A 20,006-nucleotide genomic window follows, 5' to 3' on the forward strand; every position below is an offset into this window, starting at 1 on the left:
TACATCACGGTACGGTATTAATTTTTTATTTAATTTTTTATTTCATTCTAGTTTGGCCTGGCAGTGTTGATGCTTTCTTTGTTTTTGTTTCTACTTTTGGAATAGTATGGTGGGTGTCAGAGTTTGCCGGTTGATTATCAAAATCATACTCGTTTGTACCGATCTATACGAGCTTCTGAATAATATCAAGTAGAATAAAGTCAAGATGATATTGGAAACCAAGAAAATGCCAGTTAAAAAAAGAAATCTAATCACATCTCTCCCACGAATGCAACCCATCCTCTCCCCTTGGCACAAGCGTATCAAACAAACCCCTAGTCTCCACAACACGCTTATACTCCACTTCTGGCTCAAACGGACATCCATATATCTCTTCGTACAAAGTTTGAAGAAAAAGATACGTATATGGCTCCATTAGTCCCATCTCAAACTGCCGCCGGGACTCTGCGGTGTTCATTAGGTCCTTTCGGAGGTTTCGGCAGCGTAAACTAGAAGACTGGAATCGGCACTCGCGAGCCAAAAAGGTTTCGAGGAAGCGGGCTCGGTCAGTGACTAGGCCGCTGACTTTGTCGCCGAATAGCCATGGGTACAGGCAGAGTGAGGGCAAGGGGACGACCGTGCCGGGGAAGTCGAGAATACCGGTGATGTTGAAGTCGTCATCAACCTGGACCTGTCAGCCTGGGACCAACAGCCACTTGGATACTAACTTACCAGGATATTCTGAACAGTGAGATCGTTATGATTAATCACAAAAGGCCCATCCTTAAACTCTGGAACTATAAAATGACCAGCCAGCTCCGCGAAAAGCTCGTAACTAGCCACTTCTTTGCTCCTGTCTCCTACTTCGGGATTCCCCACGGCGTACTTGAGATTGAGCTCAGCCATTGCATTGTACCAGTCTGTGGTGGACGAAAAGGGGCCCTTGTGCTGAGCATCAAGTTGGCTGTACGCCACAGCCTTGTGCTGTGGATACGCGGTTGCATTAGTCTCTGTATATGGCCCGATGAAAAAGTTTCCGTTTGAGTCTTCGAGCAAGGAGCCGATTTTGTCGAATTTCAGAGATGCTAGCAACATATGAGTCAGCTCGACGTTACACATACACACACATCGAATGAATATACCTAATTCCAAAATAATATCCGTCAACTGAGTATGCACCTTTTTTACCACTGCAATCTCTTTATCGCTGGCCTTGAGCGTCTTCCCCTTCAGCGTCGGCAGCGGATGCCCGGAAAGATATTCCATTAGAATATACGCCGCCTTAACCTTGTTGTCTGGAGCTGACTTGGCCGCATATGCATACACTTCTGGAACAGGAATGTTACTATGCTTCTTGAGATATTTAAGCGTCGCAGCATACGAATCCGAGATTTCGTCGGGTTGGAAGCAACTGTCTGGATTCGGGATGCGAGCGAGCCAGCTGATACCATCGGAGAATAATAACTGGAGCACGACGTTGTATCCTGCAAAAGTTTATATTAGTATTGAATGTTACATGTATGTTCGTCCATATGACATGCGAGGGTAAGCTTGCCTCCCATGATATGGCTCGCCAAGGAGCATGGTATGTTATCGCGATGGCTAGATGCGACTACGCACAGCTCCTTCAAGTCGATGGTCTTGAGGAACTGTACAAGCGCGAACTGCTCGTCCTCGCTTGAGTATCTGTTAGATTCGCTCATGGTTCGTAAATAGATCTAGGTAAGTTCAACTACTAGTAGTATGAATGGATTGTAGGTTTACGGTGCATCATGTCAGGGCTTGATGGATGATGGCTGATGGATATAGTCACTGACTCACTATAGCCATTGACTCACTGTAGTGCCAGTGTATAGTCCTTTCAGACTCCGACATCTACCCATCAGTCATATTTAACGATTTAAAAAGAAACAAACTAGTCTATAGATACATTAAAAAGTAGCATAACCCCGACTCTTATCCTTTTTATTATCCGTCAAAGCCTCCTCCAGATCAGGAATGCTCGTAGCCTCTTCATCTGATAACGACTCGCCATACGCTACCGTGAGATTGTCAACATCGATATCGAGCTCATTCCAGATCTGGCTCGCACCAGGAACGGGGAACAGGCGGCACAGGAGGTAGTAAATAGCCGACGAGACGATAAAGCCCGCAAAGTAGTTGACGTTGTAAATATACTGCGCGCCAATGGGCACTGTGCGTCCGACGGCGCCGGCGAACCCGACAATGTTGACCAGAATCCCCGAGATGTAGGCGACAAACCCTCGCCAGGAGAAGCCGTAGGTGTAGTAGTACATAGATCGCCTGCGGGCGCTGTACAATTCTTTAATTTGCAGGTTGCCCTTTCGGACCACGTAGTAGTCGGTGAGGAGGACTGCGGCAATCGACGACAGGAACACCGAGTAGGCAGACAGGTATGTGGTGAAGTTGTTACTTGATGAGAGCAGCTTCCACGGGCACATGGCCAGGCCGACAATGGCGCACACGTAGCCTCCTCGGCGGATGTTGATGAACCGGGGCATTAGCGCCGTCATGTCTGTACCAGCCGAGACCGAGTTGGCAGCAATGTTGGTTCCTAGTTGGGCAAGTGCGAACCCCGTCGCAATAATGAAAATGCCGAAGCGTTCTCCAGAGCTGGCACCGACCAAAAACTGAGACAGGAGCTGCAACGGGTCCCAGATGGCGGTGCCAAAGATGACCTTGGACGAGGACGAAGCGATAATGCCGATAAAAGAGGTAATAGCAAATCCGATGGGAATTGAAAACAGCTGCGACCACAGCGCGCTTCGGGGGGTCTTTGCGAAACGGGAAAAGTCAGGATCGTTGACAATCAGCGTGGCAAAGTTGGCAATCGACGACATGATGCCCTTGATAACTGCCCAGCCGAGGGCGCCGCCTGACAGAGAAGTGGGCTGGTCCACGATCGGACCGATGCCGTTGGCGCGGTGGATGGACCAGGCGAAAAAGGCAATCATGGCGATCGGGGTGAAAATTGACTTGACGGTGAAGAGATGGCGGATCTGGTGGACGGGGAACCAGATGGCCGGAAGACTGCAGAGCCAGAACAGGAAGAAGCTGACAAAGTCTTTGGTTGTGGTGCCAGAACTCGGGATATGGTTGGGGACGTTGGCATAGCTGGGCCAGATGGCAGTGATCATGACGGTCACACATTCGCCTGGCTAGTCAGTTTTTCGTTCGTTATACCACATAGTAGGTGTAACTAACCTCCAATCCATCCCTGAACACCATACCAGATACACTATATTGTACATCAGCGGCGAGCTCTTAAAAAAAAAAAAAAAAAACGCTAGACAGAACATACAGCCATGGCAGCACGGTTGAAAACAGGCCACAGGGAGCCCCAGATGCCGAATGAAGCCCTCGCGACCACGGGGAAAGAAATGTGATACTGAGCGCCAATGCGACCGGTGGCACAGATAAAGCACGCGGCAATAAAGTATCCGATCCAGACACAGATCCAGGCCTGCCACCACGACAGGAGAATCTGGCCGTTACTCCCGACAATCATTGACGAGGCAATCATCCATGTGTTCTGCAGCAACGTAAATCAGTATGTGTATACGCCACAACTTTGTCAGACGAAGAGCGTACAATGTTGGCGGAATCGGCAATCCAAAAGGCGACAAAGTTCCACCATCCCCATTTCCTGCGCTCGGGCTCGACTGGAAGCGATCAGAATATTGCGCAGTGTGGTGGTACCAGTGACAGCTAGCTGGCTCACCTGGGCGCAAGTCATGGTTGGTTAACATGAGCTGGGCATTGGTCAGACCGGGCTCGCTGGAGACGGCCAGTTTGTTGACGATATCCGAGACGGCCATGATGAATAGACGTAGTCGAGAACCAAAAAAAAAAAAAAAAAAGTCGACTGCAATAGATCAGCTCGCTTCCGGGTCGTAATAAGCTCCTATCGACAGCGCAAGCTTAAACTCCCATGGACAGCGACAAGCAGCGATACACAAGACAACCCGAAGAAACATGGCGTCCACCCTCGACGAGGGCATGGCACAATGATATATGTGCTGTAGCACGAACACACGCCGCGTGGAGACGCTACACCGGGATGATACCTTCGAGGGCCATCTAGGCTCAAAGGATTGGCGGCCCGCAGCCAGTCACGGCGTTCTCGTTATCTCGCACATGCTGATAAGAGGTGAATGAATCCGGGGGTTTGCAAAGAGGATTAAAACCGGGGCCCGCTTATCATGACGTCTAGTGCCGGTGATCGCAGGTTGGCGTCGAATGGGAGGCGGCCAGAAACAGCCGATGACGATGGCATTGCGGTGTTTTTAGTTGCTATATGCCAGGAAATAATAAACAGCTGGTTGGCAGCTCCTCATCGGCGATGCATACATATCAGGTGGATGAAGCTGAGCCTAAAGGAGAAAAGAAGAGGAAAAGGAGCAGAAGAAGAAGAAGAAGAAGAAGCTAAAGGCTGAAGCCTTCCCGCCGGTGGGTCCGCTGACCGTATTCTCGCCAATGTGTGTGGCAATAAGTATATATGATATTCAATTAATGCTTTCACATGACTGATGTAAAGACAATTAATATTACATATACTTATATATAATATATACACATATATGTGTGTGTATATGTGTGTCCGTATATGCAAACGGCTGCCAAGACCTCCACGTCTCCACCGGCCTAGTGCGTGGGTTTAGCGTGGGTTTAGTGCGCTGCTTATCTCTGGTGCTACTGATAAGGCTGCAGCGCGATAACATTGAACTGACTCGATCTGATCGAGTAATTGTTTTTTTATTTATCTACGTGCCTTTCATCCTCCGTGCCTCGTGCCTTTCCATGTGAGATCGACTGGCTAACTTCAAACTTTATTTTTATTTCTGTGTCAAACTAACTATGCAGTATATTCTTATCCCTTGTTATTCCACTTGCCAAACTTGACATAATCATCATGCAGCGTCTTGAAAATCGCCCGCGACGACACGTCCAGACTCGCGTTCAGCGCCCTTTTCGTATCTGTCGACATTGCATCGAGCACGGCATACAGCCCTGGAGCCAGCGCCGCTTTTGTCTCTGCGCTGATCGGCCCGTCGAGCATGTTGGCTGTGTAGCTTTCGATCACGATCCGCAGATGCTGTCCGGCAATCAGCTTGGCCTTTTTCGTCTGGTCGACGAGACCGTCGTGTCCGCCGCCCGGTCGTGATACGGCAGAGACTGTCGGGTCGCAGAGCGAGCTGAGCAGGCGCGAAAACATGACTGCGTGGGGGACGCCCAGGGCTAATGTCAGTGTGGCGTTGCGTTTGCGTTTCCGGCTTGGGATAAACAGTGCTTGGAGGAGGCATTGCAGCGCCGGCACCAGAACGTGGAATCGTCCGCCCAGCTGCTGCCGATACAGGCCAAATAGCGTGCCCAGGAGTCGACATAACCGCGTGTATATCGTGCTGGCGAATTCCGCAGATACCTTGCCGGGAAACTCTGTCGAGGAGATGTTGGATATCGTTGTCGAAACAGCGGACAAGCACTTGTCAATATTGTACTGCGAAACACCACGCGGGTGTAAACGGAGGATAACGTCGAGACACTCGGCAGCAAAGGAGAACTGCTCGACGGTCTGACTATCCTGTATGACATTGGTAACAGCCGTACACAGAGACGAGAGGGTTTGTGCTTCTTCACCGCCTCGCTCGGGGATTTCATCCAGCGTAGAAACAGCCAACCCACCCATCAGGAGTCGACATGGTCCGGTTGGGCCATCGAACCCATGGTCTTGTAGCTTGCGAATCGTCTGGAGGCGTTCCGCGTTGCTCATAGCCTCGAGTTTGGCCGTAGTGTCTCGTACAAACTGTTCTTGTTCGTCCGCGTACAGCTGCTGCAAGTCAACAGCCTGCACAAGTCTGGCATCGTCCAGAACGAGACCATCCTCATTTGAAAATTCGACCAGCAGCTGCTGTCTGACGGCTTTGTGTAGAAAATGTCCAGAGCGTAAGGATGTTCCTTGGACGATTTTGTAGATTTCCGTCACTCGTTTGCCAGCTTTTCGATTCTCTAGCACCAGATCTTGAAGCTCTTTTAGCATGTAAAATGTCACCACAAGCGCGATTGCCGCGCGAGTATCCAATTCTTCTTCTTCTTCTTCTTCTTCTTCTTCGTCGTCCTGCAAAAGCTGCTTGCCAGCGTCAAGGCCATCGAGAACACACTGAAGCAGTTTTTGTCTTTGGTGAGCAATATCTTTCTCCAACTTCGCATCCTGAGCCTCCTCACGACGCTCCCATAAATTCCGTAACAAAACTGCCGTGAGTACCGGACCCAGAGAGAGCTTTTTATTCTGCTCCTCGACTGCAGACACACCCCGAGACGCGATCTTGCAGTACTTTTTCAAGAGTTTGGGCAACTCAGCAGGACTGCATTCTTGAAACTCGCGCTGAAAAACACTTTCAGCTAGTGTTCGAAAAGCTTGAAGTGTATAAATATCGTCGCTTGATCCTTGTAGTGGCAATGCTGAAATAATCCAGTCCTTTGCTGCTGTATCAATGGTTGTGGATTCGCGGCACCATTTACTGACCAGCGATATCGCGTCTGGAATTGCTTGCGCAGAGCAGAAGTTTCCCTTCATTAGCGATGTCATGGCATCCTTGGCCCCGTTGACCCCATGTAGGCGTACAGGGATCCTGGGCAAGAAACCAAGAACAAAAAGTCGCTGACCGGAATCACTCTCTAGGTGTCGGAAGAGCACTTGGGCGAGTGCTGAGCAGAGCGGTGCAACATCGAGCAGGTAGTCATACGAGACAACAACTTCCCACAATTGGTAAACAGATGCACCCTTTGAAGAAGTTTCAGACTCCTTCGTTCGCGAAGCTAAAAGTAAAAAGCAGTCGACAAATTCTTCCAAAGCCTTGACAGGAACCCGGTGCCATGTACCAGGAAACTCCATCATGCACACAATATAAGCTGCTCCGAGCTGACCCAAAGAGGTGAGGTCTTCGATACGGCCATTCCAGCGGGACATGTGTTTCTCCTTTGATGCGAGCAATGTTTGGAATAGTTTCGTGATGTTACCGAGTAGAGACTGCACGATTTCTTCTCCTTCAGAAGAGCCGTGCTCCAGATCTTTCGTGGCTTGCAGTAAAAACCGACAAGCCTCGAGGGACTCTCGCAAGCTATTAGATTCAGCATCTGCAAGTGGTTGTACACTCTGTGTCACCTCTAATGCGCCGCGCTCTAACGTCTGAGCCAAATCATTGGGGCCATTGCGAGAATCCTTCAGAGTAATAGGAAGCAGTTTCCGTGCCAGCCTCCATAAACGCCATTTCCAGTGTGTTGTGTTCTGCAGCAAAACAGTCTTACTATTTGCCTTTGCCAGAGCTGCCACAAGCTCGATTTGTAGGCCAGGGATGCCATGGTGGCCCCAGATGTCCGAGGTGATTTCTAACAAGACGATAGAAGCATATGATTCAGGTGAAGTTGCCAATGTTTCTGTAGTCGAAGCGACAGTATTAATAGCTCCCTGTATTATCGACCCAAGCTGCGACTCGCTCAAAGAAGTCTTCATCACTTCTCGGAATGCGGTGGCTACGTCTTCATCTTCCCAGACAGAATATGCGTCTTCAAAGGGCAACGTAGACTCGCGCGAAGCCTCAACCTCACGCAGCTGCCCGTGCCACTGCTGAATGAAAAAAGGAAGATCTCTCGCGGCAGCAAAAGCACGAAGTAGAGGAATGACTACCCCACTTTTGATCAATTGGTACTGTCCTTGCCCTGTCTGACGGCTCCGGATTTGGCTGAGCGTGTGCAGAAGAGCATCGAGCAAGCGTTGCGAGTCTTTGAGCCCCGAATTCGGCAGAAAGATGTCAACTCCAAGTTCCACAAGCAGTGCTGTTAGATTCCAGTGCACGTCTTGTGGTTTGTCTTTGCCCTTTAGCAGACTGGTATATGCAGCATGTGTAAGAAACGTGTGCAGCGATAGCTTGATCTTACGAGTGCGAACAACGATAAACAGTTGCTCCAACAAGGGTATAAACTCGGACGTGCTGCGGCTGATAGGCTTCGTCATCGAATAAGCCAGCTCAGCGAGTGCCACAAAGGCGGTTTCCAGCCACGAAGCCTCGCCTGCCTGGCGACGAAATGAGTTTCTCGGCACAGAGCGGGCGATAATGTTAAATAATGTCGGGACAAGCTCAGCTGGTCGCCAGGTTGGAGCAAATATGCAGACGTTTTTCTCGGACTGAGGCGAAGCTTCGATTCCGCTGCAATCAACGCTTTGACTTGACTTGTCTTCCAGGAGGGGTTTGAATGTAGCTGTCACCGGTTGGACAGCGCTCCAGTCGGGATCGTCGTCTTTTGAATAGTCAATTCCGGAGCCCCCACGGCTGATAAAAGCTGATCGTGCTGGAATGACAACATGGAGAGCGATCAGCTTTTCGACAGAGTGCACAATGAACTCTGCGCTCTCAGACATGTCCCCAACGCAAAGTACGAGGCGGTAGAGCCTCAAAGCTTCCAGGAAACAATGTTCCGAAAACGAAACCTAAGATAGTAATTAGCTGTCTACCCAATCATGTATTGCGATCTTGCTTACATTAACGTCATTCTTTTCATTACCACCAACATTCTGCTTCTTGAAATCCCACAACGTAAATGCAGATGTTGTGACCTTGAGCAAATGTTGTAATTCCGAAGCATTCTTCTCCCTAGCGAACTTGGCCACTAGACGAGCAGACAGTCTGAGCAATTTGCCGAGTATTGGAGCGATAACCATGGGCTCTGTTCGCAGCGACTGCCTCAGATGTATTTGCGATATATCCGCATTATTTTCACGACCCTTGGCCAAAGCCGTGAGGGTATAAAGACTGTCCAAGAAACTGACATAGGCCGCAACAACGACTGCAGGCTGGGGCAGATTCTGACTAGCTTCATTCCCTACGTCACTGTCTCTCTTTCTTTTCTTGGGCCGGACAGGTGATCGGTCGAGCGTGGCGCTGGTTTCAGAGTCCGACGGCGCCGCCGTATCTTGTTGAAGGGACTGGACAACGGCACCGTCCAAGTCTTCAACGATATCCTTCAACAGCTGCGGAAATTTGTAATCGGCGAGTACCACCGCAATGGCCTTGCGAGGAAGACGCTGGACGAGGTTCTGTAGCAGAAGAAAAGAGCGCGGGTGAAGTCGGTAGGGCTTGGTTTTCAGGCGCTTGAGCAGCCATCGCAGCACCCACTGCTCTTTGGGTGCAGGGCGCGTGGGATCCGAGATTTTGTTCAGATGATCAGCAGATCCTGTAAAAGTGTCGATCGACAAGTCCAGCCGGAGAATATGCGCAGCTTGGTCGAGTTGGGCGTCAGGGCTCGCAGTGCTTTTTTCCAGATTCAAGAGCGCTTCTTGCGATGGTCCGACAGCCTGGGAACAAAATAAATCAGCCATGGTCAGGATTAATTTTCTCATAATTGTACACTTACATCCTTGATAGGAGCCATGGCCAACGAGGCGCGCGTGCGATGTCGAGAATTATGTCGAGTCTAGATATATTTTTTGTTGCTCTCGATAAAAAAAAACCCGTCGAATCGCTATCAGTCCGATTAGCAGGCAGGAAGCTCCACTAACGATCAACCCGATGGACTGCGACCCGCCTAGTTTTTCCGACCGCCCGGCGAGGGAGAGAGCTTGACGCACCTCGCAACCTCCGCCCGGCCATTCTCCTCCGTTGTTCTCGCCCAGTCTGCCCTTTTTTTTAGCAATTTCCCCACGTGTGTAAGTACCAAGTGAACAAGACGGAGATCCCTTATATGATTGTCTTTCTAATTGTGTGATTTGATTGCCCTGCAGATCCCTTCACAATGGCCGAGTCCACCGAGTTGAAGCCCGTTGCGCGCGCCACTAAACCCGTCAGCGAAGCTCTCCTTAATGAGAAGGTAAGTTAGACGATACCTATTTCTATGCACTTCGAATCGACTTGTCAACAATTGATTCATTCTTTGCGCCCGCCTTTTCCTGCGTTTGTTTGTTGGTGGTAACGGTAACTAATTGACTACTACTTGCTTTTGCTTACAGTGGGACCACGCCATCTCCTCCCTGATTGTCCGCTCGTCGGTCGGCCTCGGATTTGGTGTTGTTCTCTCGGTCTTGCTCTTCAAGCGGAGAGCCTGGCCTGCTTGGGTTGGTCTTGGTTTCGGCGCTGGGCGTGCGTATGAAGAAGCCGACAGTGAGTTCTACCTTATGGCTTAAGTGCTGTTGGAGAAAAAAAGAATGCTAATGCTTTTCTTTCAATAGCTGCCTTCCGACGAGGCGATAACCCAGTCACGGACGCTCTGCGCCACGCTAGATCGTGAGAAATGCAACTTTGTTTTTGAACAACTATTTGAACCAATTCGGTGTCAGATCCACAGGCCCCGATTAGGAAGGGGGGTATAGAATTATTTCCAAAGGGAAAGGGGATTTCTCACTTTTTAAACCTGTTACGTATCGATAGACCGTTTCCTTTGCATGTACAATAACATTTGTACAGGAGACATGGATCAAGTGGAAGAAAGACAAGCAGAAAGGAACTTTTGAAAGCACTTGTTTGGATCTAGATGTCACATTTTACCTATTACTCCTATTACCTTTTACTACTCGTCATAAACGCGCTTGTTTCTTTTGTGGACAATATTTTACTAATCATCGAGATAAATCCATTCAATAAAGTAGGGTATGTTATATTGCGAATTCTATAGTATTTAGGCATCCATTACCAGAGCTCATTCAGGGTATCTTGTTTCGTAAATCATTCATGCACTTTCTATCCTTCAGAAAAATATTTCAAACAAATGGCGCCTCAACTATCTGCGGACTCAGTGCCGAGGGCGAATATTGATCGAGGGTGTGAGGTATATTGGTGGTATAGCCGGTATATTCATTCAATCGCTGTGGCGCAATCTCACGAGTAACGTGTTGCTGCTGCTGCTGCTGATGTTGGTGCTGCTCACTTGGCGAAGGCTGTAGAGCAACTCCATTATGGCCATCATGTGTGAGGCATCCGACACAGTTGCAGTCGTTTCCGCACTGGCATGTTCCACTCACGTTTGAACACAAGCTAAGGCCAACGGAGTACTCAATTTCGTAATACTCGGATGGCTGCATGAATTGGTCTGTCGCAAATGCATTGCCGCCAGAAGACATATTGTTATCAAAGTTTGGTGATGTGAACATGGTATTATCGGCAAAGGTCGATGTGTGTGTTGTCCCGTTTGGAGACATGGTTAGCGGCGAGCTATCCGGGCCTATGAATGATGTCGGTTTATTCGGTATTGCGTTGTCTTCGTCAATGCTCATCATGAATCCCATTTTTTGTACATGTTGTCTAGTCGTTTCGTTGTATGGATGGCTGGCGCACCCGAGACATTGACATGTCTCTCCGCAAGAACAATCATGATTTTTGTCCACGGCGAACGTAGAGGGTAGATTGAGAGGGGGGTACCCCGCATGGTTGAATGATAGTTGATTCAATGAAATAGCGTCAAAACTGTTGCCGATTTGCATATTAGGCATGTAATGCGGTTGAGACACGATGGGAGAGTTTGAGTCAGAATGGCTGACATAGGATGAAGATGGTTGAGTAAGACCGGTATAGCCTGGGGCTTCAGAGGAGTAATGCCCATTTTGAAGCGAAGAATTCCACAGAAGAGGCTCCATATGAGACGGTGCTGCCCAGGATGCGTAAGCGGAATCCACTGCCTTTTCTTTTGGTTTTGGAGACTCTTTCGACGAGCAACAGGACCGAGATGGGGCCGGAGCAGCGGGTGCTGGATTTTGCGAGCAACATCCACCGGTCTTGGGCACTGCTGTAGAGGCTTCGATATGTGGCTGGGGTGCGTGCTCTGGTACCAACGGCTTTTCTGGGCTGCGCATGTCGAAACTAGAGTGTTTCGGCAACGAGGTCACGTTGAAATCGATGTCGGCCTGCTGGGGCTCTATTTTCAATGCCTTGGCAATATTATTTGGGGCGGCTTGGAGATTGCTCTGCTTCCTTGACGGCTTCTGGATCCTGCCCGGGTTTGATGTAGTTGACGGCGTCCCTGGCGTCGCGGATGCTGAGGATGCTGAGGATGCTTCTGCGGAATCGGCAGGAACTTGATACAATGGTCTACACACACAGCTTGATCCTATGACAAGAATTAGTAAAGGAATGCCTCTTTAACAAGGATTCGATCTGGTTTCGCTTACCCTTGGGAATCCGCACCATGAATGCATACACCCGCTGACAGCTACACGAGCCCTTTGGATGCGGACATTTTGCCAGGGGACGGCCTGCTTTGGGGACCTTCATCATGAGACGGTCAAAATGCTGACATTTGGAGGAGCGGTGACCGCGAATGCATGGCTCGCTGAAGTGGCAGAGTTGTTAATGGCTGCTCCGGGAACAAGGTAGACTGCCACTCACCATGACCATTTTGCTCCTTCTTCGTCGAGGGGCATGATGATTGTTTTGTCTGCCGTGAAAGTTGTGTATCGGTTAAGCGTCACGCAAATTATGACGAGCGCGGCCGAAGTTTGCCCGAACCGGAGAGACAGAAGAGAGAGAGATGAGATAATTCACAGCGCAGCGAGAGCAGAGACCATTGGGAGGACCGGGGATACTGCATCCGATCAGCAGGACAGACTGCGACTGCGACTGCGACTGTGAATGGCGGGGTTGGGGAATGATCAGTCACAAGAAGCAATACGAAAGGCTTCGGGGGCGGCAGAGCGGGAGCCTGAGGCCGCAATTTCCTGAAAAGGACTAGGGTCACCTCGGTGCGCTAGATCTTTGTAAGCAGTACGTACTTGCAAGTAACTATTGTTTATCTCTTTGTTCTGTCGCAACCCCGGAAATGTCTCTTTTTGGCTTTAACATTATGCATTCTAGTATAACAGAAGCTCCTGCATTTTCCTGCAACTTGTATCAATATCAGCGACATGTCTACTGCATCCTGACCAGAGATGTGGCCAAGGACCAATGAGAGCAGCCGGCTCTTCGTACTTGCCGAGACGCCCATTGGACAGTTCTCCCGGGCGGTGAGAGCTGTCAACCCCGTCATCTCTGTAAACATCCAAGGGACGAAGTGACCGACTTTCTTCAAAGCTCTCCAATTTCTGTTCCACTGGCCGCATACGCCTCTCGCCCATTCGATACCCAGGAGCTGGCTCCGCTGCCTATGCCCCCCAAAAGTGTCGCAGACGGTTCTGCGCCGGCCCAACACGATGCTCAACCGGCTTCCACATCATCGAAACTATTCGCAGTGCCAGCGCCGATAAAAAGCGTCTTTGATCGCTTTCCCCTTGTCACATATCAGTCCGAGGATGTGCCTTTAAGTCGAACGGGCCGCTCCGAGCGGAATAGGCTGTTTGTCTTTATCGATCCAGCCGATGCTAAGAAGGGGGCGCCGTCGTTCAACCCGCAATGCTTGAAGTGGCAGGTAGGTGGCCAATTGAAAAGATGGGACCCAAATGCTTGGAGATACTGACCTTCTGCTATAGTCGTATCTCAAATTCGTTGGCATTGACTTTGACCTCGTCTCCTCGAACAACCATGCATCCCCGACGGGCGCTCTTCCCTTTCTTCATCCGGCTCTCCCAGCTGCAAGTCTGGACCCGATTCCGTCAAATAAAATACAAAAATGGGCTATTGAGCAGGTGCACTGTGAAGAAGAGCAGCAGCTGAATATGCGCTTTGATGTGTACATGTCGTTACTCGAGCATCGGATACGCACTGCTTGGGTGAGCATATCTTGAGCATCTCTTGAGCAACATTTGTCTCAAGCATCTATGTTGTGTATGTGAGGTCGCTAATAGAAATAACAGCTATACCAACTCTACTTGAACGAGCGAAATTTTACAGAAGTCGCGCGAAAACGATACATTGATCCCTCCACGACAAACTCGGCCGTGCAGACCGCCCTAGCCTTGCAGCTCCAACACGCCGCGCGAGACGAACTGCTCAAACAGTCGGACTTTATCAACGTGAGCGATCTCGAAGCCGATGCCGGCGATGCCTTCCAAGCTCTGTCGAATCTTCTGGGCGACGGCGAGTTTTTCTTTGGGCGTGACCAGCCCGGCTTGTTCGACGCTAGTGTTTTTGCCTATACGCATTTGATCCTGGAAGAAAATTTGAAGTGGAAGTCTAACCCGCTGGCGATTCTCTTGTCGCAACACAAAAACCTGGTGCAGCATCAACAGAAACTATTTGAAAAGTACTTTTAGGGGGGAATCTGAGATTACGGGTTTATTAACATCGATATAGACATGTATTATATATGTAAAATGCGGTTAATGGGTTGCAATTTTTTTCTTCTCTCTTCAATTATTTCTTCCTAAAACATACCCCAAACCAGACCGTAACGCCCACGTACTTGGACGCTCTCTGTCCCAGAACCCCAAGGATATCCTCCGTAACAGCCCTCTCAACAACCCCTGTACTGCTATTACTTAACGGCACAACCTCAAACCCAGCCCTCGCCGCCTCGCTCAAAACATCACCAATCTCATGCGCATAGCTACGCATTGGACGGATTTTTGTTTTTGTGGCAGGATCAACAAATCCGGCCTGGCTCAGCTTGCCCATGTCGGCATGCATGTTTGAGACGAGAAAGTATGCTCCGGGGTGAAGTAATTTGGCGGCGATGGAAAAGTATGTGTTGAGGGGGACGTGTTCGAGGACGAGGGTGGATATCATTCCGTCTGCTTTAGTAGTAGGAGTACTATCATCTTCCTCAAGAAGGTCGAATTGGGAGAGCGTCACGTTTGGCTTTTTGTTTCCTCCTACTATTGTTCCTAAGAAAAAAGTAACTGCCTTTCGCGCAACATCGAGCATGCCATTCGATGCGTCTAGCCCGATGATCTCGGCATTCTGGAAAACATTCTCATCGTTGTCGGTTCTTGAGCCGATTGTTTGTAACAGCTGCACCGTGTTTCTCCCCGTGCCACAGCCCAGGTCAATCAGCTTGACTGCGGTATCATTTTCTTTTTGCCTGCTTTGTAGGCTGATTTCTACAAGGGAGAGAAACTCCGGGAGCAGAGAGCACATTTCAATGGTGTCGAGGGCTTGAAGGAAGTTGCCATCTCCGTCGTAGACCTTTTCTTCGGATCAGTATAGAATGCAGAGCGGGGGTGGTTGTACTCACATTGGCCCATTGGTCGTAGGCGTGCACGGTATCTATATAGCGGACATTGGGGTCACTTGGAAGGCTGGACTGGATTGTCTGTGGTTGAGACATGGTTGTGCTTTCAATGTTTGCAGTATATGGCATCTGGAAGTGTAAATTGATGCTGGGGTTGTTGCCCCAGCTTTAAAAGGGAATTATGGAATGAGTCATACGCTACACTTCGTATTCAACTTAGAACCCAATCAAATGAGCCACAAGTGGGAAATAAAAATCAGTATTGATTTTTAACATTGAAATGAATTAGATCATTGCTCTATACATATCATACATATTTCAACCCATACCTCTCCCACCTGCCCATCTATCCGTGCGCCGGCCATCTATCAATTGATATAATCCACGATCCCTAGAACAGGCATCCTCTCATAAAATATACAACCATCCACCCTTGTGAGATTTAAAAAAAAAAAGGAATTCAAGATTCTTTCTTCTTGTCCTGTGTCTGTCCACTTTTAGACTTTTGCTCTTCGGCGTCCAATCTCTGCTTGATTTGGAAGACAGCACGCTCGACTTCAATAGCAATTCCCGGCGCACCAAGGATCTCGCCCAGTTCTTTTCCATCCTCGGCCTCGAGGAGAAGTCGCTCTCGACCTTTGGGGCCGTCTCGTTCTTTGGGTGTTGATCCGGGTTGGAATTCGATTTTTCCTTGTTCCTTGTCGCGTAGTAGACGCGATGCGTAGAATCTTTCGAGCTCTGAGGATGCGTGCGGTCGGGCGATGTTGTTATCGAGCAGGTGGATGAGGTGCTTGGAGCCACTCCATGCTGAGGATTATCAGTTATCTATATAAAAATGATATAGGAGGAAAAGTATCCGCTAACCTCGCCAGTGTGACCAGCCTCGGTAGGCAAGGTAGAAAAAGGGAATATTCGGAATTCTTCCAGTAAAAACAAGTCAGCAAAATAGAGGGAAAAAAAAAAAAAAAAAAGATAGGCATACACTGGAAGGATTGCAACTGGAGCAGTCAGAGGAGCAATCCCAAGACACCACCACATCTTCCTCCGATGCAAATCCTGTCGCTCCGTGCCCAGCGTCCTCAGCACACTCAACACACTATCCTGTTTGATGGCATTCACCGGGAACATGACATCCACAGGCTGCTGTTTCGCCTTCAAAGACTCCTCCTCAAGCTGACGTTGCGCGTTCAGCGGCGGAATGCTTTTCAGACCCCATTCTTCATACGGGATTCGCTGCAGCACGACGTGTCCATATGTGACGAGTTTCTTCTTCCAGCCATTTTCAGCGGCCTCGAAATTCGACCATGTTTCTGCTGCCTTGTTTGTGATGCGGTCGAGGTAACCCCCCGTCTTCAGCGCGGTCTGCGACGGGCGGCAGTAAACGAAGGCTCGTCTAGTCGAGATGGGGACGAGGAAAAGACGCATAGCAGCGGGCGTTTCTCTATCGCGCGCAACAATGTAAAGACCTCGAGATCGATGGCATGCTTTGCCAGGGAAGGAATTGCAAGTTGTCGGAGCTGTAGCGGGAGGCTAGACAGACAGGAGTAAATAATCAGAAAAGAAATCCACATGTGCCGGAGACGTCATACCACTGGCCAGTGCTTCCCAATCAGCACCACGTAAAGTACGCTCCACCGGCGAGACAAGTCGACTGCGAGCAAATTTTTGGCAGCGATTATTATTGTGCCGGTCTGACGTGGGTTCTCGGCGCTGACACTTGTTTTACAGTGATTCAGTAAGGGAGAGAAACCGCGGCATCGGGCGGGCAGCCCTGGTTTCCGCGCCGTCCGTAAGCGTCCCGCGTCGGTGATTCCTTCACTTCCTTCACTTCACCCTCACTCTGCGCCTTGACCAAACTTATATCCCCCCGCACTCGGTTGTGGCCTGTCGACGTCTTGTCGAGTACCTAATTTCTGATACAATTACCTCGTGCCATGCGATTTGCTCGCATGCAATGGCCCAAGATGCGCGGGACTCGAGTCTCACCTCCCCAGCAACCCGCACAGGCAACTTTCTCGAACCAGACACTCGCAGCGCAGGACGCCCGCGCAGCATTACAATTGCTTCTACAGCGAGTCGCGCGCTGTCTGCGCGGCCGTCTATATTTACGGAGGAATCTACTTTGAACAAGAACTGGACATTCCACCCCATACGCACCTTACCAGGTACGAGTCAAACTATACTCACACTCACGATTTATTCTTTTTATGATGCAAGTCTGACCTTTTTTTAAAGCCTGGGTTAGGTCAGTCGATGCTCCTGATGATGATGACGAGCAGCAAGATGCTGCCGCCAGCTTGCTCCCCTCGAGAATCGACGATGCGGTAGTCGCACAGCACAACCACACTCCCTACGACAAGTCCAACCCCGGAAAAGATACAGCAGGATTCGACATAGGCAAGCCAGACCCGAACACAGGACTGCGCGAGTCCCGATGGACACGATTCACGCGCTCCGTCGCATATCCGCACGTGGACACGGACGTAGAAGAGAAGCGCGTGTCGTTTGAATGGCTGAATAATAACATGGGAGACTACTCGCAGCCTTGGGGTGTCAGCAGCTCTGGATCTGAAGCAGAGCATGGTCGATCGACGTGGAGGGCGCGACGACGGACCTGGATTGAGCGGTTGCAGATCCATCTACTGCGCAGCCCCGTTGTGCCGCTGATATTGCGGCTCACTGTGTGGATTTTCTCACTGTGTGCTCTAGCTCTTGGAGGAGCTATTAATCATCTAGGGCATCGCGACCGTCAAGTCCAGGGACCTTCGGCCGATATGGCTATTACCGTGGATGCTGTGGCTTTGGTTTACTTGGTCTATATTACATATGACGAGTATGCGGGCAAACCCCTTGGCCTGCGCTCTCCCAAGGCCAAAATGAGACTGATCCTGCTGGATTTGTTTTTTATTGTTTTCGATGCAGCGAACCTGAGTCTCGCCTTTGCAGGATTGAGTGACATCCGGGGCCCATGCACCGACGCCATCGTCAACGACAAACAAGACGAGAAGAACGACGCTATCTGCCAGCGGCAGGCAGCGTTGGCCTCGGTTTTGCTAGTTGCGCTGATAGCGTGGTTATTGACCTTTTGTATCAGTGTGTTTCGGCTGGTGGAGAGGGTTTCGAAATGATTTTATCTTTGGAAGGTTTTTGGTTTAGCGTGGTGTTTTTGTTTTGTTTTGTTTTTAAAGAGATACAAAAAGGTCTTAAAAGGATTTGACTGTCTTGTTTAAACGTTCTTGGTACTAGAACAATAGCGAAAGAGTAGAGTTGTACAGGAAGCGATCTTGAAATTCCTCCACCGAGCGAGTAACCTAGTATCATTATAGCAAAGCCCCAAGCCCCAAGCCAGCATGCGTCGGCCAAAACGTATACCACACATACTCTCGAAACGACGGCTCCGGCACCGCCAGTATGATATACATCAACACGATACTAGGGACAACAGTGCCCCCCAAAAGCGAGTTATTCCGCCTAGCACACGATATATCACCCAGGTTCAATGTCCATGTCAAAAACGAGCCGGCCCAGACAAAAGGCGTCACACCAAATATAACAACTGCGGCTGTGCTTGCTACTTCTTGCCCCGACGGGTTAATTACGGTCAAATTATTCGAGTTGACGAGGGCGAGGACGGTGGTTGCTGTGAGCCACATAACGCTCATTGAGATGGCGGCTGTTCCTTTTTGTGCTCGGAGAATTTCCAGGCTATGGTCATCATAGAGCACTGGTTTGGGTTGTTTTGTTAAAGATGCCATTTTTTTTTTTTTTTTCAGTGTTGTTGTCTCTTTTTTGGGCAAGTTGGTTTGATGGAAACGGCGTCAACTTGTGGATGTAGGTATGTAGTTTATTAACGTTTCTGAGTGTGTACTTTATTTATCTTTCAATATTCAGTGGCTATCACAGACTCGATATGTACTCGTCATGCGTGCGTGCCCTAGTCTAGGCAACGCTGACTTGATTGTATCGTGTTGGTTCGTCCCATGGGAGAGCCTTTCCGGAGAGTATATGATATGATCTAAACCTTAAAAGTACATAACAGGGATGAATTTTATAGTCTTTTTACTAGCTATTTTAATTTACCTTACTATAAAACGATGCTCCTCTGTCCACATATGTATTATAAGATTAGGGGTACTTTTACTTACTAGTTGGCTTGAACGTTGTATACACCAGCTGACGAATGATGCAAATACTTTTCATGCAACCAACTCATATCTACACATGTATAGCAGGTCCATCATCTCCATACAGAGGATCCCGGTCAAACCAAGCCTGCTGTGAAATATCTTTTGTAATCTGATCGTCATCCTCACTCTCGACCCCGTAGCACATGTCCCAGTCTTTACCCGCTGGATAAGAGCCAAGCAACCCAAAATGACCATCCAGATCCTCCAACAACCGATGAGAAACGCCAGCCGGAACAACGATCAAATCGCCAGACTGCACAACGGGCTCAACGCGAGCCGGGTTCGCTTCGCCCCCGAAACACAGGCGCGCGCGCCCAGAAACAATGCCCAGGACTTCGTGGCTCGTTGAATGGAAGTGGCTCTGGCTATACATGGTATACTGCCAATGCGGAACAACCACGTTGATCTCCTTCAAGTGCGTAGAGAGCTGCGACGGCGACGCCGTGAACGCAGAGTGGTAGATTAACAACGGTTTGTTCTGAATCGAGGTGTTGGGAGTGCGGCCCCAGGCGGGGATTTGGTGTTGAGAGACTTTTATTTCGGATGGTGGCCGAAAAGACATGCTTTATTTGGAAATCCTTCTGGACAAAGAAGTGTGTTTTGGAAAACATTGAATGCCGTGCGTATATATGCATACTGCACGTGGATGTATTTATATAGATCTAGGCTCGGGAATGCGGAAATGACGTCATGTGCCCGTCTCTAATGTATCACTAGCTCTTTTGTATAGAAATT

The 20,006-nt window shown here is 49.4% G+C and overlaps 9 protein-coding genes across 9 annotated transcripts; 3 read left to right on the top strand and 6 right to left on the bottom strand.

Moving 5' to 3' along the window:
- Positions 1 to 247: 247 nt before the first annotated feature.
- Positions 248 to 3,818, bottom strand: TRUGW13939_09465 (uncharacterized protein; the record flags this gene model as incomplete). The annotated part of the gene is made up of 8 exons (XM_035492587.1): positions 248 to 664; positions 712 to 1,064; positions 1,122 to 1,463; positions 1,934 to 3,154; positions 3,205 to 3,238; positions 3,302 to 3,532; positions 3,592 to 3,662; positions 3,722 to 3,818. 8 exons carry the CDS (start codon positions 3,816 to 3,818, stop codon positions 248 to 250), a joined length of 2,766 nt encoding a protein of 921 aa, XP_035348480.1.
- Positions 3,819 to 4,870: 1,052 nt separating this feature from the next.
- TRUGW13939_09466 (uncharacterized protein) lies at positions 4,871 to 9,426 on the bottom strand (the record flags this gene model as incomplete). The annotated part of the gene is made up of 3 exons (XM_035492588.1): positions 4,871 to 8,485; positions 8,537 to 9,349; positions 9,409 to 9,426. 3 exons carry the CDS (start codon positions 9,424 to 9,426, stop codon positions 4,871 to 4,873), a joined length of 4,446 nt encoding a protein of 1,481 aa, XP_035348481.1.
- A 360-nt stretch (positions 9,427 to 9,786) lies between these two features.
- Positions 9,787 to 10,278, top strand: TRUGW13939_09467 (uncharacterized protein; the record flags this gene model as incomplete). Its single annotated transcript, XM_035492589.1, has 3 exons — positions 9,787 to 9,861; positions 10,001 to 10,151; positions 10,220 to 10,278. The coding sequence occupies 3 exons, from the start codon at positions 9,787 to 9,789 to the stop codon at positions 10,276 to 10,278; spliced, it is 285 nt and encodes a 94-aa protein (XP_035348482.1).
- A 469-nt stretch (positions 10,279 to 10,747) lies between these two features.
- Positions 10,748 to 12,403, bottom strand: TRUGW13939_09468 (uncharacterized protein; the record flags this gene model as incomplete). The annotated part of the gene is made up of 3 exons (XM_035492590.1): positions 10,748 to 12,090; positions 12,152 to 12,312; positions 12,369 to 12,403. 3 exons carry the CDS (start codon positions 12,401 to 12,403, stop codon positions 10,748 to 10,750), a joined length of 1,539 nt encoding a protein of 512 aa, XP_035348483.1.
- Positions 12,404 to 13,122: 719 nt separating this feature from the next.
- Positions 13,123 to 14,167, top strand: TRUGW13939_09469 (uncharacterized protein; the record flags this gene model as incomplete). Its single annotated transcript, XM_035492591.1, has 3 exons — positions 13,123 to 13,383; positions 13,445 to 13,684; positions 13,769 to 14,167. 3 exons carry the CDS (start codon positions 13,123 to 13,125, stop codon positions 14,165 to 14,167), a joined length of 900 nt encoding a protein of 299 aa, XP_035348484.1.
- A 100-nt stretch (positions 14,168 to 14,267) lies between these two features.
- TRUGW13939_09470 (uncharacterized protein) lies at positions 14,268 to 16,509 on the bottom strand (the record flags this gene model as incomplete). Its single annotated transcript, XM_035492592.1, has 5 exons — positions 14,268 to 15,038; positions 15,088 to 15,250; positions 15,588 to 15,891; positions 15,949 to 16,004; positions 16,067 to 16,509. 5 exons carry the CDS (start codon positions 16,507 to 16,509, stop codon positions 14,268 to 14,270), a joined length of 1,737 nt encoding a protein of 578 aa, XP_035348485.1.
- A 529-nt stretch (positions 16,510 to 17,038) lies between these two features.
- Positions 17,039 to 18,212, top strand: TRUGW13939_09471 (uncharacterized protein; the record flags this gene model as incomplete). Its single annotated transcript, XM_035492593.1, has 2 exons — positions 17,039 to 17,249; positions 17,320 to 18,212. The coding sequence occupies 2 exons, from the start codon at positions 17,039 to 17,041 to the stop codon at positions 18,210 to 18,212; spliced, it is 1,104 nt and encodes a 367-aa protein (XP_035348486.1).
- Positions 18,213 to 18,404: 192 nt separating this feature from the next.
- Positions 18,405 to 18,839, bottom strand: TRUGW13939_09472 (uncharacterized protein; the record flags this gene model as incomplete). The annotated part of the gene is made up of 1 exon (XM_035492594.1): positions 18,405 to 18,839. The coding sequence occupies one exon, from the start codon at positions 18,837 to 18,839 to the stop codon at positions 18,405 to 18,407; it is 435 nt and encodes a 144-aa protein (XP_035348487.1).
- A 460-nt stretch (positions 18,840 to 19,299) lies between these two features.
- Positions 19,300 to 19,833, bottom strand: TRUGW13939_09473 (uncharacterized protein; the record flags this gene model as incomplete). The annotated part of the gene is made up of 1 exon (XM_035492595.1): positions 19,300 to 19,833. One exon carries the CDS (start codon positions 19,831 to 19,833, stop codon positions 19,300 to 19,302), a length of 534 nt encoding a protein of 177 aa, XP_035348488.1.
- Positions 19,834 to 20,006: the final 173 nt, after the last annotated feature.

The sequence above is a fragment of the Talaromyces rugulosus genome, chromosome V (genome assembly GCF_013368755.1).
Source record: "Talaromyces rugulosus chromosome V, complete sequence".
In the NCBI taxonomy this organism is placed as follows: domain Eukaryota; kingdom Fungi; phylum Ascomycota; class Eurotiomycetes; order Eurotiales; family Trichocomaceae; genus Talaromyces; species Talaromyces rugulosus.